Source organism: Myotis daubentonii, chromosome 13 (assembly GCF_963259705.1).
Source record: "Myotis daubentonii chromosome 13, mMyoDau2.1, whole genome shotgun sequence".
NCBI classification, from domain to species: Eukaryota; Metazoa; Chordata; class Mammalia; order Chiroptera; family Vespertilionidae; genus Myotis; species Myotis daubentonii.
The window spans coordinates 6,114,235-6,138,760 of NC_081852.1; the positions used below are offsets into that span (position 1 = coordinate 6,114,235).

The 24,526-nt window shown below is 40.1% G+C and overlaps 1 protein-coding gene across 1 annotated transcript in view; it reads right to left on the minus strand.

Moving 5' to 3' along the window:
* PTPN20 (protein tyrosine phosphatase non-receptor type 20) overlaps nt 1-24,526 on the minus strand; it is a 66,150-nt gene that overhangs the window by 36,088 nt on the left and 5,536 nt on the right. Inside the window, exons 3-4 of the mRNA XM_059661890.1 lie at nt 19,452-19,600; nt 16,497-16,587 (exon numbers count right to left, since the gene is read on the minus strand). Of these exons, the coding sequence (XP_059517873.1) occupies nt 16,497-16,587; nt 19,452-19,600 (240 nt within the window). The remainder of the gene's footprint in view (nt 1-16,496; nt 16,588-19,451; nt 19,601-24,526) is intronic.

Sequence of the window (24,526 nt, forward strand, 5' to 3'; positions counted from 1 at the left end):
CCCTTCCTCTCTGTGTAAAAAAAAAAAAAAAAAAAAAAGAGTGGTATAAAGTTTTCATGTTTGAAAACGTCCCTCCAGTAGCCCTCAGGGCTTCCATGGTTTATTCTTTCATGGGAGAGCAAGGTTGATTTTTTTTCTCTTAATGTTATCTATATCGTAAGCATATACTGAGTGCCTTGGTACATGTACTTTCACACGTAATTTTCTCTCATTTTATCCTCAATCTATGAAGTAGGTACTAGTTACTCCATTTGGTAAATGTAACTGGAAGTTACTTCAAAAAAGTGAAAGTAATCCATCCCTTCTGTTATATTCTATAAGATATTCTGTAAGATACCTGGGAAAAAAAGTAGTAGGAATGTCACCTTGTCTTTTTCCTTAAGTGATAATACTAAATTAATAAGACTACTTTTTTTCTTTTAAAATTTTTTAAAATTAATATACAGTAAAATTGAACTGTGTATGAAGTTGTAAGAATTTTAACACATACGTGTAATTGCCACCAGAACAATTTCATCATCCCAGAAACTTCTGTATTAGCAATTACAATGTTGAAGCAACTTAACAATTTTATAAATGGTAACTGCCACGACCTGTGCAACAGGTTCAGGATGGCCGACAACACAATGAATACGCTATACAAGAAATATGAATTTTGGAAGGCATGAAGAGTCCCACCAAGTCCAGTCCATCTGCTTTTATTCAATTTGAATACACATTTGCCCTTTAGCAATGCATACAGGCTAAGGTAAAGGTAAAGTTTGGTATGCAATGTAGATTACCAGGTCAGGAAATTGCCTTGAACCATTGCAATCAGAACAGAGCAGACTTGTGCTGATATTCAGCCTTGCTGAATATCAGTCAATTGGCTTTCCAATGTCTCTTTTGCACTTTTATGCTAATTTCTGTTTGCTATAGCCACCGGCGTTTCCCCCTTTTTGTTTTCTTAATTAATCTTGAAAAGCGTATGCCCTCAGTAGGGCTAGAATTTTGTTTTGTTTTTAAGACTCTTCATTCTGCATCTGCAGACTAGAAATTAACATACAATAGTGGTTATGCTAAGAGACAAATGTAGGGAGATCCAACAAAAAGGACTGAATTCTTTCATGTCTTTTTTAAATTGCTGCCAGGCATCTAAGGAACTAGTCTGTAAGTTTGTCTGCGGCTGCTGGGAGTAGTCATCTGTCTGCAGCCACAAGTACAGGTTGAGGCTCCAGGTCAGGGGTGGGCAACCCCTGGCACGCATGCCAAACATGGCACGCCAGTAACTTTTGCTGGCACACAAAACCCTCTCTTATAATCTTCCATTTACAATTTTTGAGAACATTTGAATGACTTAAATGTTAAATTACAAGGAACTGGCAAGACACTTGATGTTATGTTTGGTTACATAAAGGCTTTTGAAAAAAAAACTGGAAGTCTTTAAAAGGGATGTGGATGGTGAGAGATTTAGATATTTCCCAAACCTCAAGAGGCACATCAAAGACCTCCCAAAAGATGACAGAACAGACTGTCAAAGCCTTCAAAAGCTGTTTTTAAACATCATCGAGTCAACTATTGAGCACTTCTTCTCAAGATTTGTGAAATTCAGAGAACTGGAAGAGACAGCAAAATTCATGAGGTTTCCAGACAGCATGAAACTGGAGGAACTAAACTTACAAATGTTTTCATGGATAGACATGGCAGACTTTGAAATGCAGTTGATAGAATTTCAGAGTAGCTCAATTTGGAAATAGAAATTTATTGACCTTAGAGTTGACTTGGAAAATATTGCAAAAACGCAATTAGAGACAGGAGTACCAGAGAGAAGTGTCGAAAACAAACTATTGAGGACTTGGAATGCCATTCCAGAAAATTTTTTCTGTTTAAAAAAATTTGCAACAGCGTTACTCTCCATGTTTTCATCCACATACACTTGTGAATCATTGTTCTCAGTGATGAATTTTGTTAAGTCTCCTAATAGGAGTAGCCTGACAGATGAAAGTAGTAGCTCGTGCATATCTCTGAAGGTCACGAAATATAAACCTGATGTAAAATCTCTGTCATCAGCGATGCAGCAGCAAAAGTCCCACTGATAATATGAAACAGAGTCATAAAGTTTTCTGTTGGACTATCAGTGTACATGTATACATTATAAAATAAATGTATTTTTCATCATCATATACTGTTTTTTTGTTGCTCGAATGAATTTTATTATTTCTTCAAGGTTCTTCACATACATACACCTTAAGAGTTATCAAGTAGGTGTAACATGTTCTCAAAAAATTAGGGTTGGCACGCAGAAGAATTTTGAGTCAGAGATTTTGCTGGTTTTGGCACGCACTCACAAAAAGGTTGCCCACCCTGCTCCAGGTGCAAGGTCCGCATTAGTTTGGTCAATTCCTCCTGTGAATTCAAGTTTGATGTTCCTTTCAGGAATGCACATGGGCTTGGAGGAGTTTTCTGGAAATACACAAGCATATTCTTGACCAAAGGTTAATAAAGGGTCAGGACCTTTCTATAAACCAGACTCAGGGAGAAACCAAGATGGCAGCATAGGTAAACACTGGAGACTGCTGCCTCGCACAACCACTTCAAAAATACAACTAAAAGATGGAATGGACATCATCCAGAACCACAGGAAGGCTGGCTGAGTGGAAATTCTACAACTAGAAGGAAAGAGAAAAGCATACCGAGACTCAGAGGAGGTGCAGAAGTAAAATACAGAGGTACAGAGGCGCATGCGGAGAGGGTTGGCGGCTTGAGGACATGGTTCTCTTTTTCAATTGGGAGGGAGTCTCAAGCTCTGAGCTCCAGTTCCAGGCGAGTCTCTGAGGACCCAGACTCCTACGGGAGAAACTGGGCTGTCTGGCATGAGGCGGAACTCGAGGGCAGCTTTCTCTTGGGGGTGCTTGCAGTGATTGCCAGGACACTGAGAAGCAGGGCCTCTGAGGGCAGGACTGAGAGCAGCCATAACTGCTCGCTCTGCCCTGTTGATCCCCTGGGACCCCGCCCCGCCCAAGCCACGAGGCTTTTGCATATGAAAAGCCTGGCCCTTTGCAATCTGATAATTACCTAACAAACTGCAGCTGGCCCAAGGCCCCAGGCAACTTGGATTGCATCACAGCTGACTCCTGCTGGATAGCCTCAGGCAGAGGCTAGATTAGCACCTCCTTAGAGATCCAGGAGCCAGTGTGCCCAGTGGTCGGAGTGGGACCATCCAGATTGCAGTTCCTCGGATTCATAAAGGACACACTCAGGGGGCAGACTCAGTGAGCACCAAAGCCCCATTGAAGCAAGTCTTGCCCCGGAGGGGTGTCTCCAGCACAGAAGTTCTCCCACTGCAGACACAGCTGATTCTCACAGCCAATTGGCCTGGAGGTCAATCCCTCCCAGAGTTACCTACAACAATCAAGGCTTAACTACAACAAGACTGTGCACAAAGCCCACAAGGGGGTGCACCAAGAGTGTCTACCTCAGGAAATTGGGGAGGCTGAGCCACTGGGCCCTATAGGACACCTAACACAGAAAGCCACTCTATCGAGACAAAGAAATAGGACACAAATGACAGAAATGGAGGAAAGCAAACTACTGGATATAGAGTTCAAAACTACACTTTTAAGGTTTTTCAAGAATTTTCTAGAAACTGCTGATAAACTTAATGAGACCCTCAAGAAATCTAATGAGACCCTCGATGTTGTGATAAAGGACCAACTAGAAATTAAGCATACACGGACTGAAATAAAGAATATTATACAGACCCCCAACAGCAGAGTAGAGGATCGCAAGAACCAAGTCAAAGATTTGAAATACGAAGAAGCAAAAAACACCCAACTGGAAAAGCAAAATGAAAAAAGAATCCAAAAATATGAAGATAGTGTAAGGAGCCTCTGGGACAGCTTCAAGCGTACCAACATCCGAATTATAGGGGTGCCAGAAGAAGTGAGAGAGCAAGATATTGAAAACCTATTTGAAGAAATAATGACAGAAAACTTCCCCTACCTGCTGAAAGAAATAGACTTACAAGTCCAGGAAGCGCAGAGAACCCCAAACAAAAGGAATCCAAAGAGGAACACACCAAGACACATCATAATTAAAATGCCAAGAGCAAAAGACAAAGAGAGAATCTTAAAAACAGCAAGAGAAAGAAACTCAGTTACCTACAAGGGAGTACCCATACGACTGTCAGCTGACTTCTGAACAGAAACTTCGCAGGCCAGAAGGGAGTGGCAAGAAATATTCAAAGTGATGAATACCAAGAACCTACAACCAAGATTACTTTATCCAGCAAAGCTATCATTCAGAACTGAAGGTCAGATAAAGAGCTTCACAGATAAGAAAAAGCTAAAGGAGTTCATCACCACTAAACCAGTATTATATGAAATGCTGAAAGGTATCCTTTAAGAAGAGGAAGAAGAAGAAAATGGTAAAGATACAAACTATGAACAACAAATACACATCTATCAACAAGTAAATCTAAAAAATCAAGTGAATAAATAATCTGATGAACAGAATAAACTGGTGATTATAATAGAATCAGGGGCATAGAAAAGGAGTGCACTGACTATCCTTGGGGGGGAAAGGGGTGTGGGGGATGCAGGAAGAGACTGAACAAAAATCGTGCACCTATGGATGAGGACGGAGGGGGGGGGGAAGGGCGGAGCGGGGAGGGGGGAACAGATGGAGGGGAGCTATGGGGGAAAAAGAGGAACAACTGTAATCATCTGAATAAAGATTTAATTTTAAAAAAATAAATAATAAACCAGACTCAGGATCCTTCCATTTGACCAAGCCTTTTTCCTTTGGCTCATTATGGTGTCTTGCCATCAGCAGTACAAGTGAAAAAATTTAAGGTAATTAAGGCATGATATAGTCTACTTACAGGAAATTTCTCTAATATCCCCCCTTTTTTGTTTTTCAAGTTGAGATTTTAGCCGCTGATGTTGGCATTCTATAATTGCCTGTCCCTGGGAATTGTATGGTATTCCCATAATGTGTTGAATTTTCCATTTTGTACAAAACTGTTGGAAATTACAGCTTTTGTATACAGGTCCATTATCAGTTTTAATAATTTTTGGAATTCCCATGATAGCAAAAGCAGCTAGGCAGTGATTAATGACCTGTTTCACTGTTTTCCCTGAAGATGCATTGGCCCAAAGGACTTTTGAAAAGATATCTACAGAGACATGCAATGCCCCAAGGCATCCAAAAGGAGTATAATATGTTACATCCATTTGCCAGATATGGTCCCATATCAATCCTTGAGAGTTAATTCCTGTATTAGGCCCTTGAGGCAGATGTAACATACAAGGTGGGACATTCCTTGATTTCTGTTTAGCCTGCTGTTGACTGATTCAGAATTGTTTAGATAACATTTTGGCAGACTGATGTAAAAGCTGGTAAGATTCTGTGGCTTATTGTAACTAAACAATTAATTGATTGGCATATGCATTTCCTTTTGTTAAAGGACCAGACAGGATGTATGAGTCCTGATATGAGTAATATAAAAGGGATATTGTCTTTGCTGTACAATTTGCTGTACCTGTTTAAATAGTATAAATAGACTTTGGTCACTGTGCCATTTTAATTGAGCAGTCTCAATTCTGTTTACCAGGCCAGTAGCTTAGGCAGAATCAGAAATAATATTGAGAGGCTCCTGGAAATCCTGCAATGCAGCATTGATAGCTTCTAACTCAATCCTTTGTACAGAAGTGTGACTAGTCTGAATGACTTGGTCTGAATTTACTATATGATAAGTAGCTTTGCCATTAGAGGAACTGTTAGTAAAAACAACAGTTAATGCTCCAGGAATAGGTTCCTGCCTAGTATTTTTTTGGTATAATAATAGTGGTATAATATAAAACTGTAGTAATTTGTTTTTTAGTAGGTGACAACTAAGTTCCCCCTGAATATACACTTATTTCAACTTGCCAATTTAAATCAGTCTGAAATAAGGTTTATTTTCTAACTTCATTTGTCCTTGCGTGTGGACAGCAAATGAACTAGTTGGATTTCTGCTATTAGTCTTCCTGAGTACATTGACATAAGCTATTTACCCTCCGTTTAGGGAGGCAAAATGCAAAGCATTTACTCTTAAGTGTCCTTGGTTTGGGAAAGATAGGATTTATTAGATGACCTCAAACTGCTTGGCATCTAGATTTTCTAGATGGTTGCAAATTGCTGTTTTATGCCGTATTTGCTGTCTCACTGTTCGAGTGAGGTGAGCCATGAAATCAGAAAATGATTCTGTCATCCCTGCATTCGTTTAATAAAAGCTTCCTCAGGATCCCCTAAGCACATTGAATAAATTTGTCATTTCTCCCATAGAGATTTTTTAGGTAATGTCTTAACCAATTAATGTCCCATAATAATTTCTAAAAGCCATTTAAGGTCTTAAGGCAATCTTTTTGTATTCCTACCTGTTAAGGCCTAATACATTGGTTTTCAATTATTTTCCTAGATTTTTGAAGGGAATTTCTCTCTGTATCTTTTCCGGAGCAATCTTTAAGCCCTATTTAGGGAATTTCTTTCCTAATTGGGTAAACATTGCTAAAGTCTGCTTTTCCTGTGGGCTTGCCATAAACTGCTACAGTAAAGACTTTTACTTTCTTTCAAACAGAACAACCAACTTGGCTGCCTTCCAGAAAAACTAGCAGGAGAGAGACATGCTGGCCAATACTGCAATGCATACATCTCAAGAAAGAGTAACTTTCTTTTTACTTATAGGTCTAATTAATGGTGAGATTTAATGCTTGAATAATAACTTGCAGTTTACTATGAAAATAGTAGCCAAAACCGGTTTGGCTCAGTGGATAGAGCGTCGGCCTGCGGACTCGGGGGTCCCAGGTTCGATTCCGGTCAAGGGCATGTACCTGGGTTGCAGGCACATCCCCGGTGGGAGGTGTGCAGGAGGCAGCTGATCGATGTTTCTCTCTCATCGATGTTTCTAACTCTCTCTCTCTCTCTCCCTTCCTCTCTGTAAAAAATCAATAAAATATATTAAAAAAAAAGAAAATAGTAGTGGAGGAGATTTTTAAATTTCTCCTTTTTTAAGCTTAAATTTACTTTAAACAGCATTCTTTTTGGATAATGTTTATTTGCATATATATGCAAATTTTACTTTGGACTTTATTAGAACCAATTGCTCATAAAATATTGGCTTCTCATATAAATAAGTTTATATGAGACCTTGATTATATTGTGAAAAGCTAACTTATTAATAAGTAATTAAAGTATGCACCTTTATTGAAAAAGCAAAGTAAGCAAACTTATATATTTGATACATGAAGTACAGATGCCACCCCACCCCCAACCAATCTGAAGACCAGCTGGGTAGGGGTCTGAGGCATTATGTATGCTCCTGTTTTGAAATTCCATTGCTGAATATTCTGGTTTCCTGCCAAGCTTAGAGGCTGAAACCTTTATAACATTTAAAACACATGTATAGAAATAGAACACAGTTATTAATTTTTATTTGACAAAGCTTCCCACTTGATTTCAAGTGTATTAGATCAGCCTACTTTAGTTCAAAAATATTTCTTTTAAGAAGAGAGAATAAATCCTTGAATTATTCCAGGGCCCTTGAAATGTCCCAAAGCTATCTCTTGGTTAAAGTCTTGAAATTTAAATTAATATTAAAAATTTGGTTTGGACCATAGAATTCTCATTTTTTAATCAGGCCAATAAAAAATTATATACTAGGTTGAAATTTTACCATACATAGTACACAGACACACAGACACATAAAGACTATAATATATTTTGAACTACTAATTTTTCCAGAGAAAATGCAAGAATTAGTTTCCTCAAAAATGAATTTCTATACTTTATGTATTCTATTACCAAAACCATATAAATTCTCCCAACATAATTTGAACTTTTAACTTTTAGAAGCCTCAAATTTTTGGTGGTAAGTTAAATACTTAGTATTTCTCAGATTAGTAATATATTCATATTTTAAGAGATATTTCAAATAAAATACAAGACATATTCAATTAATAGATTTAATTCATCCTCTGGATTCTCCATATGAGGCAAATTCAGATTAATTAATGTTTCAGTATCCTGTCACTTCAAAATACCTAGATATTTAATAATTTTTATTATTTATTCAGCAAAGTCCAAAGTTTTAAGTTATCAAAGACTTTAGAAAACTTTGTTTAGACATATAAAATTACCACTGAAAAAGATTTAACATATACCCTTTATTTTAGTTATATATATATATATATATATATATATATATATATATATATATATATATATTGCCTTAACCACTTTGAGATCTTAAAGCCAATTATTATTACCCAAGGCATTTTCCTTGGCAAATTCTGTAACAGAGATAACTCACTGGCTTTCAGTGGTTTTAATATTAAAGTACTATTTTATTTTATTTTATTTTTCTTTATAAAAAAACAAACACAAAAAAAACAGGGAAATAGGAGTGCCCCTGGGACCTGGGAGTCAACTTTGGAATGTGGCCCATTATTATTCAAGAAGTGTCCATTATCATGGAAACATTAGCCTTGTTGTCCAAACCCAGCCTGTATATTTTCCTTGTGTCATTTTCACCAGCTTCCAAAGAAAAACAGTCTGGAGCCTATTCTATAGCATCCATGAAGAGATGGGGCTTAGGCCAAGAGGCCACCCAAAATCAGGTGGGGCACGCCTTCTCTTAAGCTATCCTTTTTCTCTTCATGGGTATAGAAGTCCCAGATGCATCCCCAAATTGAGAGAAATGGCTCACTTATCTAAATTTCAAATGACAGACCAGGAAACAAAAACATGACAAAAATGAGACTTTTAAGAATGCTCCTGAGAGCGGGAGCCCATTTTACCACAATAAAGGCGAGAGGCAAGAGACCTAGTAATTAATGGGCTGGGACCTTTTTTAGCTATCTTTACCTCCCTTTGTCTAAGCTAGGGGAATTTTCCTAGGACCTGTGTTATCAGCCATATGTACTGCTGATGTTCTCTCTCTCCACTCCCACATTCTGTTTGCTCTGGGAAAATTCAGTTTCTTTTCTATGAAGATAAATTAGAGGCATGCTTCCTACAGGGGTGAAAATGGAGTGTAGGCATTTATTAACTTCAGAATAGTTCTGAGACAGTCTCTAAAATTTCTTACTAATTTATATCTTTTTTGGAATATTTTTTTGAATGGACTAACAATAAACAAATTAAACCAAACAACAAAGACAGATAAAACAACAATCAACAGACACTCTTATATATGATACTCACAAGCATGCATAACCCATAGGCAAGACTTAATAAATCAGAGTTCATTTCATGGAACTTTCAGATGTTTTACATTGCCCGGATTTACAGCCAGAATGTGGCCCAGAGGGCTCGCAGGTGGGGTCCCAGTGAACACCCACAAACACCCCGTTGTTTACAGATCTTATCATATTCTGCTCCCCATAGCACTGACTGGAGTCTAAAGTCATTTTAGCTAAAATCTGCCAGTCCCAAGGCGTCATATGGTAATTTTCAGACAAAGTATTAAGGAGTCCCTTTTTCAAATGGACTGTTAGCCCCATTTTCTCTAGTCGATAAGCCTTCCCACACTGGAGGCAAAGGATTGGGGGCCTTAGGTATTACAGTTTTACAGGCTCTACTTTGGGAGGAGGAGGGGGTGATGGCAAATCCTCCTGCCATTCTGTAGGTTTTTGATCCTCAATATGCAGTGGGCAATATACAGCTCAAACAAGAGCCCATAGTTAAAGGTGACAAGGGAGTCAACCTTGGAGTGTGGTCCATTATATACAGGCTGGGTTTGGGAAACAAGGCTAATGTTTCCAGGATAATGGGCAGTTCTCATTTTCCTTGAGCCTGATTTCTCCTTAAATTCCTACCTACTTGTTCCCAGAGATAAAGTCTACAATAATGGTTTGTGTTTTACTCGAATATTTCCCCATTATAACCTGGCTGATTTCAGAAATGTCCCTGTCCACTTATGGTCATGACTCTGAAGCTGGCACAGGCTTGTGCATTCGGCTGACTTCCACTTCCACTTCTTTTTCACTCTGGCGAACCTTCTCCTCAAGTCCCTGTTCTAGGCACCACTTGCCGTGACCTGTGCAGCGGGTTCAGGGTGACTTGCAGGAGGGTCAATGACACAATGAATACGCTATACAAGAAATATGAATTTTGGAAGGCATAGGGGGCCAGGTAGAAACCTCTTTCATGAAGAGGCTCACCAAGTCTGGTCCATTTGCTTTTATTCACTTTGAATACACATTTGCTCTTTAGCAATGCATACAGGCAATCAAAGGTAAATTTTGGTATACAATGTAAAGATTATCAGCTCAGGAAATTGACTTGAGCCATTGCAATCACATCAGGGCAGACTTGTTGGCCTTCCAATGTCTCTTTTGCACTTTTGTGCTAATTGCTGTTTGCTTTAGCCTCCAGCAGGTAATTAGAACAATTACCTGTACTCTGCAAAAAAAAAAAGTCTTTATGCAGACATATGTTTCTCTTTCTCTTAATACACAGGAGTAGAACTGCTAAGTCATATGGTAGGTAGATGGTTAACTTTATAAGAAATTGTTAAACTCTTCTGTAATGAGGGGTAATATATTACTAGAGTTTTAATTTGTATTTTCTTAATGACTAACAATGTTGAGCATCTTTTCACATATTTGTCACTTGTATACTTTCTTTGGTGAAGTGATTGCTCAAATAGTTTGCTCATTTATTATTGGGATACTTGTCCTCTCATCAGGTGTAGGAATTTTTATATATATAAATGCAAGTCCTTCGTCAAATGAATGTTGAGAATGTATTTTTCTCCAAGTCTGTTACAAACCCTTTAATTTTTATAACAGTGTGCTTTGGAGAGCTTTTTGTTTTCATTTGATAAAGTCCAATTTGTTTTTTTCTTTTATAGTTTAAGGTTTCTGTGCCCTATTTAGAAAAACTCTGCCAAACCCAAGGACACTAAATTTTTCTGTTCGGTTTCCTTTAGAAGTTTTATGGTTTTAACTCTTATCTTCAGGCCAATAATCTATTTTGAATTAATTTTTGTAAAAGGTAGGGTCATAGTTCCTTTTTTTGTATAAGAATATGCAATTGTCCAGAACTATTTGTTGAAAGACACTGGCTCCCTCCTCCTCATGCAACTGTAGAAAAACATTTGATGAAACATGTAAACATCTCTGAAAAGTGGAAAGCTCATAGAAATCTAAGTCACCATCATCATTAGTCAGTTCTCAGTAGGCCAGGAGTCAGAGAACCTGACTTGTGGTACACACACCCCTCTTTTATTAGCCTTCAAAATATCTTTTAACCTCAGAGCTTATTCCCTCATCCATAAAATAAGAATAGCAATATCTGACTATTCTACTTTACAGGAATTTTACATAGATTATGCATTTTTAAAAATATATTTTATTGATTTTTTACAGAGAGGAAGGGAGAGGGATAGAGAGTTAGAAACATCAATGAGAGAGAAACATTGATTAGCTGCCTCCTGCACACCCCCTATTGGGGATGTGCCCACATCCAAGGTACATGCCCTTGACCGGAATCGAACCCTGGACCCTTCAGTCTGCAGGCCGACGCTCTCTATCCACTAAGCCAAACCGGTTAGGGCTAGATTATGCATTTTTAAAGTGCTTCATAACTTGTAAAGTGCTACAGAAATGCAAGATATTGTCTTTACACATGAAGATCCCTGGACAACATGATCAGGCCATTCTCACTTTTCAGGAACATAAGTGACTGCAAGCTGAAGCTGTGCAAGAAAATGCTAATAACCAAAGGTACAAATTATGACTGCCTTCTGAATGTTGACATTAGAAACCCTTTTACTGTTGGTTATAAATGTAAGGGAAGTGGAAAAACAGCAGTAATAATTATTTAGAACACTGGAATTTAAAACATTAGGAAGACTGAAAATCAGAGCAATTATTTTGTAAAAAAAAAAAACAAAAAAACTTATCAAGAGTAATTTGAACAGTGTTTGCCTCTTCTTTTTGTCACATAACGAAAAGCTGACTGAGCATCCCTACCCCTCGTGACCTGCCACGCTGCGTCCCAGGCAGCTCACGTCCCCACTTCATCCTCTGCGCTTAACGCTGCTGTGGAGCAGCACCGAGAGCACCTTTAATGTGGAGCTGTTTGCCAGCATCACTTCCTCTAGGACACGCCCATCTCTCCTGTCACACTTTCCTCATTTATGCTAATGAACTCCTCTAGACCAGTTCCTCCGGCTTCATATCTGGGCTGACTTCAGTAGTGGCCATGTCAGCCTTTTCCTGGTCAGCCATTTCTTCTGTAACTATTTCTGTTCTATTAGAATTTTTTTGCCAGAATTACCACTTTTCCTTTTTCTGCCTCAGTGTCATTTTTGTTGGTCAATGTCGTCTTTTGATTATCCATATCCCGTAAAATGTTATGTCGGTTTATCACTGAAAGATGAGGAGGCAATACAACCACCTGCTTTGCTGTCGGTGCATGAACTGAGTGACCAGCACACAGTGAGCAACTACTGACATATTTAAAAGGAGTGACGTGAGTCCTGGCCTGATGGCTCCGTTGGTTGGAGCACCATCCCATTCACCAAATGGTTGTGGGTTTGATTCCTGGTCAGGACACATGCCTAAGGTTTCGGATTGGATCCCCAGTCATGGCCTGTACGGGAGGCCACCGATCAATGTCTCTCTGATGCCTCTCTCTCTCACACACTGATGCCTGCCTCTCTTTCTTTCTCTCTCTCTCTCTCTCTCTCTCTCTCTCTCTCTCTCTCTCTCTCTCTCTCTCTCTCTCCCTGCCTCTCTTTCTAAAAATCAATAAAAAAAATTTTTATCATAAAAGAAGTGACATGATTGGTCACTGATCAGGATGTGCATCTGTACTCACATAGTGATCTGTGGACAGGAGAGGTAGAAGTGAAGTTTACACCTTAGGCAATTATTCATAATTAATATAGTGACACTACTGAAATTTGAATCATGCTTTTGAGGAGTGGTTGTTACCTAATGAGAAACAGTAACTGAAATTTGTGCATCTTGGAGCCATGCAAAGTGAGGACTGCCTTCACTTGCAGTGTCCCAGGATGCATGAGTTCCCCATTTAGTGGTCTCAGCATTTGAAGAGAAAGGAAGATGTTATTTCTTTGGCTTTCTTCATGTAATTCTTCATGGACCTTTTCTGTTACTTCCAAAAAATTATGGTGAAGAAATCAAAGAAACTTTATATGACTGTCACTGTTAGGTCTGATCAAATAATTGAATCAATATCCCTTGGGAACTGACCTTTAGGCCACTTCACAAGGGACATTCCCTTTCGCTTAGACCGCATTCCATTTCACTAAGACCTTAGCCTTCCCCTCCAGACCTTCCTAGGATCCAGGCCTGCTCAGAGAATGCTCTGCCAAGCAGAAGCCCACCTCGAGTTCTTTACAATCTCTTACTCCCCAACCCTGGGTGCTGGCACCATTTTGGGGCTCAGCCCATCTGGTTTTCCAGATGACCTAATATAGTCATAACTCTTCACCCCTTTTGGCCTTGTGCATTCCTTCTTAGGCAACCCTAACAGTCACTTAACCCTTTGCGGTCGTTTGTCTACTCTCAGCCACCACAGCAAGGAACCGTATGAATCTTAACTCTATTCATTCATGTATCAGTTCATAATTTCTCTGAAAGCTCTTAAGTGTCTAAGCGATCTTGTCACGAACCAAAACACTGCCCCGACAAATCGGAGATATCGAAACTCAATATAAACAAACGCGGTCGTTCCACACTCACCATGCAAAACACCGTGGCGAGTCAGTCGCCTTTTGAGAGTGAAGAAATCGACAAGCTTCGGAGATACTTCGCAGAATTTCAAATAAAGCTTTACAGATTACGTTTATCTGTAATTAGGCATTCTCGCTTGTTAAGATATTTCAAAATAATACTCCAAAATGGCAAAAAGAAAGTTACCGAAAGAAGTGTATTGCGAATCTGAAAGTAACGATGAAGAGTTTTATTTTGGCAGGAAGACCATCAGCCTCAGATAAAGATGAAAGGCTTAATGGGAAACTGCATATATTGCGGCACTGTGAAGGTGTGAAAAGTAAAGATTGCTCTTTATGTTCGAACAGAAAGATTAAGGGCGGAAGGCGCCAAACTAATTATTTTTGCGATACATGTAGTCGAAAACCAGGACTGCATATTGGAGACTGCTTTCAAAGATACCACACAATGAAGAAATATAAAATATAATTTTTACATAAAAACATGTCATTGAAACACATTATTGTCTAAACATACATCTAATGTTCAAAAAAGAATTAATAAATCTTGTTTATCCTTCATAATCTTGCATGTTATGTATCACTGTTCTTCCAATGGAAATTAATTCTGACCAGTACGACACCCATGTCCAAATTTAATACGACCGCAAAGGGTTAAGTGAGTTTATTTTAAATTAAGTTACACTGTGGTAAGAGACAGATAAATCAGTGAACTTCAAAATAGAACTTGAACGAATAACACCTTATTTCCTTTTCAGAAAAAGTAAAAAACTTGTAAATAATTTTCCTTAGTTTTAATCATTTCACTTCACTATTTCATATCTTTGCGTCTCTTTAGTTGTCACTCTTCTTGTACCCAGAATAAAAGTTCAGCCAGATCAAATGTTAAATGTACCCCTATCCCATGATGAGTCTCTGCTGAGCTCCAGAGGCTTATTTAGGCCTGCGTGACTCAGTGTGCTTCGATTAATGGCATGTGTAGGGCAGAAATTATAACACTGAACCTCTAACTTCTTAGAGTAACACCAAATTGTTGGCATTATCTCTTAAACTGTCTAATAATGATTCATCATCCTGATTTCAGAAATCGTCATCAATGCATTCTGCACTATCCTTATAGAAGATAGAATAAATTATTTTTACTAACTTGGGATGGTTATTACTTTTATAATCATAAAGTTATTTGAGATCTGAATGGATCAACTAAACATGAAGATATTTATTCAAGGTGGCAGCTGCTGTGTTCTACTCTGATTTTTATAATAAACACCTCAGGCCTAGTGACAGAAACAAGAACATAAATAGTTAATTAAATCACAGTTTGGTAAGTGGGGGAGGGTAGTCACAAGATGGTAGAGACTTTTGGAAAATACCAAACCTAGCTTTGAGGAAAACAAGGAAGGTCTGGCCGCGCTATGTCTGAAAGATTGCAGCAATTACCTCAGCAAAGAAGGATAGACGGTTCTTACAAGAACCACAGGTGCAGAGGCCTGGAGACAAAAGAAGGAGAATGATGAATTCCAGAAACCAGAAGAAGTTCCATGGGAGAGCTGAGGCTAGAGAGGTGACAAGTACGCCATGTTAAAGAACTCTGCCATGACAGGAACAGAGAGGCCAAGCGGACTTAAAAAGGAGTTTTTCCTGTTCTGATCTGCATTTCAGAAAAACCATTTCTGGAGTTACTGTGAAAAGACGGAGTGGGGGCAGTGCAGAGAAGACCAGCTGGGATGCAGCGGGCTCACTGGAAGCCAGCAGCAGAGATGGGAGAGGATTCTAGAGGTATTAACCAGGTAGAATCAAAAGAGTGCTGTGACTACTTTTGGATATTGCAGGTGACTTGGAATTTTCTGGTCTGACAGCTTGGTGGTTGCATTAAATAAGATATATATAATAAAGGAAGATCAAATTGAAAGGAAATATGGTAATTTAATTTAAAAACTATTGACTTTTGCCCTAGCCTCTTTGGCTCAGTGGATAGAGTGTCAGCCTGCGGACTGAAGGGTCCCAGGTTCGATTCCAGTCAAGGGCATGTACTGTGGTTGTGGGCACATCCCCAGTGAGGGTTGTGCAGGAGGCAGCTGATCGATGTTTCTTTCTCATCGATGTTTCTAACTCTCTATCCCTCTCCCTTCCTCTCTGTAAAAAATCAATAAAATATATTTTAAAAAAACAAAAACTATTGACTTTTAAAGGAATGTAAGGCATAGAATGAGCTGGCCTCTGTGTGTTTTTCTGCTCTTTGCATGGCCTGAGACAGATAAATCCTATGAGGAACCAGCCGGGTGGGGAGGGAAGTGGCACTACATTCACTCAGCAAAGGGAAGCAATGTGTAGGGCCCTTTGGAGACAAAGGGCAGCCTCCTATTGGCAACTTTATTGTCCAGGACTAAGACTATAAACAGCACCATTTATTTGTGTGTCTGAACAAAATGGCTAGGGAGCTGGTCAGGGCTTCTTGTACTATAAGTGACAGATGTCTTAAACTATTAGACTATGTTTTAGCTGGTTCATGTCCTGAAAAATAACAATAAAGGCATAAGAAGAGGTTGAAGGACTTCTGTGAATAACCCTGTGGCTGTGGCTGAAAGAAGTACCTGGATTGAAAGACTTGAACTTTACCATGTTCTTGCATATCCAAAACATATACCCAGGCCACCGACTGCTAACTCCTCATTATGGCCACAGATCAAAATGCCTAAAAGCCATACAAACCACTTTTTATTTTTCCCCCCAAATGTAAACAGGAAAATAATCAAAAGCATTTTTAGCTCACATGGAAGGATGTCTCGATATCTGTTTTTGTCTCTGTTGCATAGTTCATTTCCACAGTTGAACTCATAATGCATATTCTTATTGTCCAAAGCCTTTGGAGGTAAGAAATATAAGTCATGTATTTGCTATAACAAAAAACATCTGCCTTTGTCTACTGTTCATGATCCTTAACACTCTATATGACATGACCTGATATTAATGTGTTGTATGAATAATGGAAAAATCAAACCCCCTTTTAAAAGTATCATATGAAATATCTCAAACTTCAGATATCAATAAACAAGTGGCTTGATAAGGAAATGTTAAACCCTTAGAGATTCTTCTTTTGTTAGAACTTCAATAACTTTTAATTTTCCTTTAAAAAAAGGAAATATAGAATAATCACTTCTTAGGATCTACCCAAAATCTATCATTTCATAGACAAAAATAACAGCAACAAAAATATATAAGCATATAAACAAAAAATATAAATAGTCTCACAATTTACTACTTGCCCCAAAAAGAAATTACAGCTGGGACACTAATTAGAGAATTCTTCCTATCAAAATAATTTATTTACCAAGTATAAATCTAACAAATGTTTATTGGACATTTAGAATGTATTTGTACTGTTCTAAACTTTAGGATACAAAGATGAATCTGAATGTGAATATGGCTTCATCCTACATGAGTTACAGGAGAAGTTTAAGTGGCGGACATGTGAACATGTACAAAGACACCAGTATGACTGACAGCACTAGACATTACCTGAAGGTATGGGGTTGGTTGGTAAGACATACAACATGTACAAATACACCAGTATGAATGAGACCACTGGACTCTACCTGAAGGTGTTCGATTGGAGGGCAGACATACGAACAAGTACAAAGACACCAATTTGACTGATAGCACTAGACTTTAACTGAAGATATGGGGCTAGAGGGGTGCACACGTGAACATGTATATCAACACTGGAATAAATGACAGCACTAGATCATACCTGAAGGTATGGAAGGAAAGCTCTATAAAGTAATGAGTACTTGAACTGAGCCTTCCAAAGTCATTAGAAGTTACTCACATGAAGGTCTGTGCGTGTGTGTGTGTAAGAAAAGAACAGAGGTGAGTGGCTATCATTCCAGGTAGGAGGACAAGAATAACAAAATTGAGGTATACATGTCCTCTCAGGGAAATAGTGGGTAGTACCCAACATGATCACAGAACACATGTTGTAGCCCAATGGGAAACCGAAACTACCTGGAAGGCCTTGTTTCATTACAAAAGAAATCAAGATATAGCTAGTCGTTTTCTATTAGAATATTGGTGGATAAAACCTATACTTTTCAAAGCTTTTCAGTAACTCCTGGGTGGCCAACTTGGCACCACCAGTCCTTAAATAGGTGTTGGCAACTCCTGCCATGGGTAATGAGGCACAGTGAAGGTGTTAAGCAGTTGGATAATATAATCAGATTATCTTTTTAATCTTTTTTGCAAACCAATTTTAAAATTAACCTAGAAAAAAATCTGTAGGAAGAACCAGAGCAATTTCGAAAAATAAGAGCAATGAGGAAAGACTAGTCTTAATAGATGGTAAAAACACTATCTAGCCACGCTAATTAAAGGAGTGGACAACTCACGGATATAGACAAAATAGTGTGGTGATTGCAGGGCTTTAGGGGTGGAGCTGGAAGAGGGCATAGAGAGGATACATAGCGATGGAAAAAATAAAAATAAATAAATAAAAGAGTTGGATACCAGTATATGAATAGACAAATCACTGGAAAAAGTCCAAGAATAAATTAAAGTGCATGTGGGGCTTCAGTATACGCTAAAGGTGGCATTTTATATCACTGAAGAGAAGTTTCCACACAATCCTGAGACACCTGGATAGCTATATAATGCTGGGTGCCTACACAATACCTTCTAATAAATAAAATTCTAGCTGGATCAAAGATTTAGATTTGAAAAATCATCAAATTATTAGAAAATAATCATGAAATAATTATTATGATCCTAAAGTAAAAGGGGAATTCTTAAAAGACACAGAGATCCCTGAAGTCCAAAAAGAAAAGCTTGCCATATTTGACCACTAAAAATACCTGTCTTTTCTTAGTCAATGTGTATGCGCACACATGTGTGTAACATAACAACAAAGTGGAAAATTTACCATCTATCACACATACAAAAGGGATCAATTCTTCATTATTATTAAGCTTATTAATGGATAAGTAAAGGAATAAACAGAACATTGGACAAAGAATTGGAACTAGCAGTTCACTAAAAATAAATATTAAAGGCTTAAAAAATACATAGAGCTATTCCTGTGGTCTCAAATAAATGTCAATTAGATCATCAGTAAGAAATCATTTGTCATTTAAGAAATGAGCAATGATCCAAAAACCTAGTAGCATTAAATACTGGTTGCTTGCTAGGAGTTTGTTCTAAGGAACACACACATGTATGTACAGGCATGTGAAGGGGTGGATGCTGTTCACAACAGCCAAGACGAGACTGATCTAGCAGCTATCCACCCCAGGTGACTTTCCAAAGAAAAGGTCTTTATTCAGGTAAGTAACCACCATGCACACAAAAGAATGAGCTGGGGCTATTTGTGCTGACATTATATTTGGGAATCATATCTTCTATGGAAAAATTATTTTTAAGGGAAAACAGTAAGTAAAGTACAAGCTAACAATTTTTCTGGAAGTCTGTATGAGAAGCTTCACTAGTGGAAAGGGGACCCAAGAAGTGAGGGAAGAACAAGAGGGAGACTTTATCCATTTCATAACCTTATATGCTGTTTTACTTTTTACCCTGTAATCCTGTGACTTCAAAAATAAATTTAATATTTAAAGACAAAAACAATGTGCTCAATCTTTTTTAAAAAAAAAAGAAAGAAAAAGAAAAAGAAAAGAAAACCCCTTGCAGTGATGTGAGAAATAAATCACATATAGACCTTTGTTAAAACCAAAATATTTACCATGTACTCCTGAATGATTTCTTGTTCTTCTATCCTTTTCTGAAGTATTTGAAAATCATTCTTGATGTCTGATTGCTCGTGAAAACTGAATTTTAATGGCCGAATCAGAGCCAACTGAGCTAAATCCCTTTCAGAAATAATCTGTATACCTAAGGAAGAGAGAAATTCATACTTGTAACTTACGTGTATGTATGTGAAAGGAGATTTTATTGTTGTTGTTTTCTATTAAGTAAATACACATCCACTTAAGGATTAATGGGAGTTTATATTTTCAGAGGTGAAGAGTCTATTTGAAAGAAAGTATCCTTGTTTTGAAAAAATCATGACTATATACCTTGAAATTACACCAAACCCACTGCTCTTGGAGAAAACTGTAAGTGCAAGTGCAATAAATATAACAGATGCAGCAAACCTAGAAGTGTTCTGATTTATAATGTGAACTGGGTGTCTGTACCGACAGTTATTCCAGACAAGCATGTACAAGACCTGGGTGGGAGAAACAGAGACCGGTCCCCTCCCTGTGGCCAAGTGTTTGGAAGTCCCTGGAGTCTGAGATTAGAGGATGTGGAGTCCAACACACTTCTTATTAAAATGGATCGAATGCACAGACATGTGTGTACACACACATATGCACACACATACAAGAATAATATATGGTATAATCAATAAAACTAAAAAATAGATATATTATAAATACACATAATTGACAGGTATTAAATAGTTATACACTTATAACAGAAGAGAATACTTTCTATTTAATAGTACATGTGGAATCTCTTTTTAAATAACATTTTAGGTCATGTAGACAGTCTAGATTTCACATATCTGAAATTATACAGATCATTACCATTGACCAAAATGTAATAAATCTAGAAGTATTAAAAGAATATTTTTAAAATTTCAGAATTGTGAAGTAAAATGCTCAAGTGAAACCGTTCTCAAAATCTATGCAAAGCCAAATATTATGAACTAAAATTAAGTTAATGCCAGAAAAAATATACAAGAAGCAATTAAGCAGAACAATGGGCATAAATATAAAATGTGGAAGTTACTAAAAGTCTACACAGCCTTGGGATCTCATCTTGTCTTGGAACACTCCTACACTTAAAAGCTTTCTGGAGAGGTGAGAGTGAGGGACTGTTGGTTGGGAGAGATATCCACAGAAATCCTAAAATTTTTCACAAATACTCCAGTCTTAGTGTGAGAGGTCTAGGAAGCCCAGGAAGGGAGATGGAATGCCCACAAGAGCAGAAGCCATTTGATCACCCTTGAGTATCTAAGAAAAATACGTAGAGCCTTGCTGGGGAGAAGCTGTGTGAAGGCAGAGGAGAAAGGACAGAAAAGATGGAATTACTTCAACTGACACAGCTGTTGACTCCCCGACACTGATTCCACCCTGGTAATTAATTAAAGCCATTTTTAATCATTCCACAATAATTCCTTTGCCAGTGAATAATCAGCAATAGGTAGGTGATTTGCACCAATGAGAAGCAAGGAGAAGTTTATCCAGGCCTTACAGGCAAGAGAATCAAGCCTCTGTCCCGCCTCCATTCCCTGCCCAGGCACACGCACATAAGCATAAGGCCTACTGTGACCATAAAAGGAATGAGCTGAGTATAGCAAATAGGATAAAAAAGACACATGAAGAACCTATGTTCTGGATGAGCTCACTGAGCAGCTCACAATGAACCTGGCATATTTTCTATCTTTGGCCTCCATTACAGGAGAAAACGTATTTGTTTATTGTTAATGTCATTTTGAATTTGGTTTCATTTTATTGGAGCCGGTCCAAAAATGCCAACAAGGTGTATAAGTTCGGTTTCAGCTATAGATAATGGCAATCGTTACAGAAAGATATGTTATCTACTAGTTGGTGCTGACAACCTCATTGGGTGGATTCAAAGAGCAGGTGCTTCCCCCATTATGATTCAAAAATAACACAGCAGAACGGTCTGCCAAGAAAAGTGCCGCCTTTGCCAGAATGAGGAATCTGAGGAAGCTGGACATCACAGCTCTAACCACTGGCTCCTGATGGCACTACCTGAGCAACCGTGGAGGAATTAGAGTCACACCACTGGGAATGCCTCGCCTGCTATGCTGTGCGCCAGCAGCATGGATGCTGCTCCACACATTTCAGTCTCAGCTAAGTGCATATGATTGGTCAAAGCCTCGCTACCAGGATGTCTGAGAAATGTCATTTTTAGTTTTTCTGCCTGAACCATACAGTGAGGTACGCTAGGAGGAAGGTGTAGGTGATGTTGGATAGACTGATCTATAATATATGCCACACAACAATCAACCACATCCTTTCTCTAACCCTTTACACACTTGTCACTGTCCTCAGGCAAAATCCAACTCTCATCATATAGTTTATAAGGATAGATTTTAGTTTCAAGTTTTATGGAATGAGAGTCTAGAAGAATTCATTCATGCTCAATTATAAAAATCAAATAAATGTAGAGCTATACATGTTAGTGAACAAGATGAAAATAAAATATGAGATGTGAGGAAAAATGAGTAATGCAATATGATATGCAAAACTTTTCAATCCACCCTGAATGGAACATAAACTAAATGGTAGCTCTACCATCTTAGGAAGAAATAATAAGAATGTTAATTATCCTATACTAGGGGCCTGGTGCATGAAATTTGTGCACTGGGTGGGGGGGGGGTGTCCCTCAGCCCAGCCTGCCCCCTCTCACATACTGGGAGCCCTCAGGCGTTGACCCCCATCAACCTCCAATCGCAGGATCGGCCCCTTGCCCAGGCCTGATGCCTCTGAAGGAGGCGTCAGGCCTGGGCAGGGGACCCTCATTTCCCCCCATCACTGGTTCTGCCCCCAGCCCAGGCCTGATGCCTCTGGCCCAGGCATCAGGCCTGGGCAGGGGACCCCCAGACCCCTCCGATTGCTGGCTCTGCCCCTTGCCCAGGCCTGATGCCTCGGCCAGAGGTGTAGACCCCCATCACCCTCCGATCGCCTGATCGGCCCCTTGCCCAGGCCTGACGCCTCCACCAGAGGTGTCAGGCTTGGACAGGGGACCCCCATCTCCCCCCGATCACTGGCTCTAGCCCCTTCCCTGGCCTGAGGCCTCTGGCCCAGGAATCATGCCTGGGCAGGGGACCCCCATATCCCCCTGATCGCTTGCTCCACCCCCCGCCCAAGCCTGATGCCTCTGACCCAGGCTTCAGGCCTGGGCAAGGGGACCATCATATCCCCCCAATCCCCGACTCCGCCCCCCACCCAGGCCTGATGCCTCTGGCCCAGGCATCAAGCCTGGGCAGGGGACCCCCAGCCCCCTCCGATTACTGACTCCGTCCCCCGCCCAGGCCTGATGCCTCAGCCAGAGGAGTTGACCCTCATCACCCTCTGATCACCAATCACTGGATCGGCCCCTTGACCAGGCCTGAGGCCTCCGGCAGAGGTGTCAGGCGTGGGCAGGGGACCCCTAGCTCCCTGCGGTTGCAGGCTCCACCCCTGCCCAGGCCTAACGCCTCTGGCCTAGGCATCCGGCCCAGGCAGCAGGGACCTGCAGTGGCAGCGGGGGGTGCCGCAATCGCGCGGGCTCCGCCCCTGCCCCTGCAGGATGCCTCTGGCTGAGGCGTCCAGCCTGGGCAGCGGGGACCCGCAGCTGCAGCGGCCCCGCGATCTTGGGCTTCGCTTTAGGCCCAGGCAAGGGACCCCTAGCTCCTGGGACTGCCAGCTTCGACCGTGCCCAGCTCCCATCGCTGGCTCCACCCCTACTTCCTGCTATCACTGGCCAGGAGGGAAAAGGCGCCTGATTCTCCGATCATGGGTGGGGGGCCCCCAGCTCTTAGCTCCCCCCTGGGTTTCCGATCACTGTCAGTGGCAGGGGGCTTCTTCCTGATTTCCCTTTCGCCTCCCTGCATTGTGCCTACATATGCACATTAACGGCCATCTTGTTGGCAGTTAACTGCCAATCTTAGTTGGCAGTTAATTTGCATATAGCCCTGATTAGCCAATGAAAAGGGTAGCGTCGTACGCCAATTACCATTTTTCTCTTTTATTAGTGTAGATAATAAAAGCCTAGGTGGCATCACACCCTCGCACGACGTCCTTGAGCAAGATGGCTGCCCTCACGTAGTCACAAGATAACCACCCTCATGTTGTCACAAGATGACTGCCACAAGATGGCCGGCAGGAGAGGGCAGTTGTGGGCGATCAGGCTAGCAGGTGAAAGCAGTTATGAGTGAACAGGCCAATGGGAGAGGACAGTTGGGGGTGATTGGGTTGGCAGGGGAGGGCAGTTGGGGGAAACCAGGCCTGCAGGGGAGGGCAGTTGTGAGTGATCAGGCTGGCAGGGAAGCAGTTAGGCAACAATCAGTCCAGCAGGGGAGTGGTTAGGGGGCAATCAGACAGGCAGGTAGGTGAGTGAATAGGAGCCAGCAGTCCCAGATTGTGAGAGGGATGTCCAACTGCCGGGACGTCCTGCAGGGATCGGGCCTAACTCGGCAGTCGGAAATCCCCTGAGGGGTCCCTGATTGGAGAGGGTGCAGGCCGGGCTAAGGGACACCCCCCTCCCATGCACGAATTTCATGCACCGGGCCTCCAGTTTTAAATAACAGGGCAAAATGAGATGAAACAAGAGAATGAGGTAAAAATAAATTAGATGTCAAAAGCACATGATTATAGAACTAAGAATTAATCCAACACTGCAATAAATATGGTATATAGTTAAAATTAACTTCTTTATAGGACAAAGACAGGTGTACATAAATTAATAAAAATAAGAAAAGGGGAAAAACAAAAGATAATGCATGTAATGACCTCATCAGAAGCTCAGGAGAAAACCTGGAGATAAGGCAAAGAACTCAATAAATCCTCTCTCCGGTGCAAGCTTGTACAGTGGAGCAGCCACTTCTGCAGGAAAGGCATAAAGCCCTACCCAAGTACTTTCCCCCTATAGTCCCTAGGGATCCAAAGCATAAGACAATGGGAAAAAGGCAGCAAACCCTATTACCCTCAAAGCACAGGTTGACCCCCTACATTGGGGTTAGAGAAGGTAGGAAAGCATCTTGGACTCAGACAGTAACACCTCCCCCAAACCTGAAGAAAG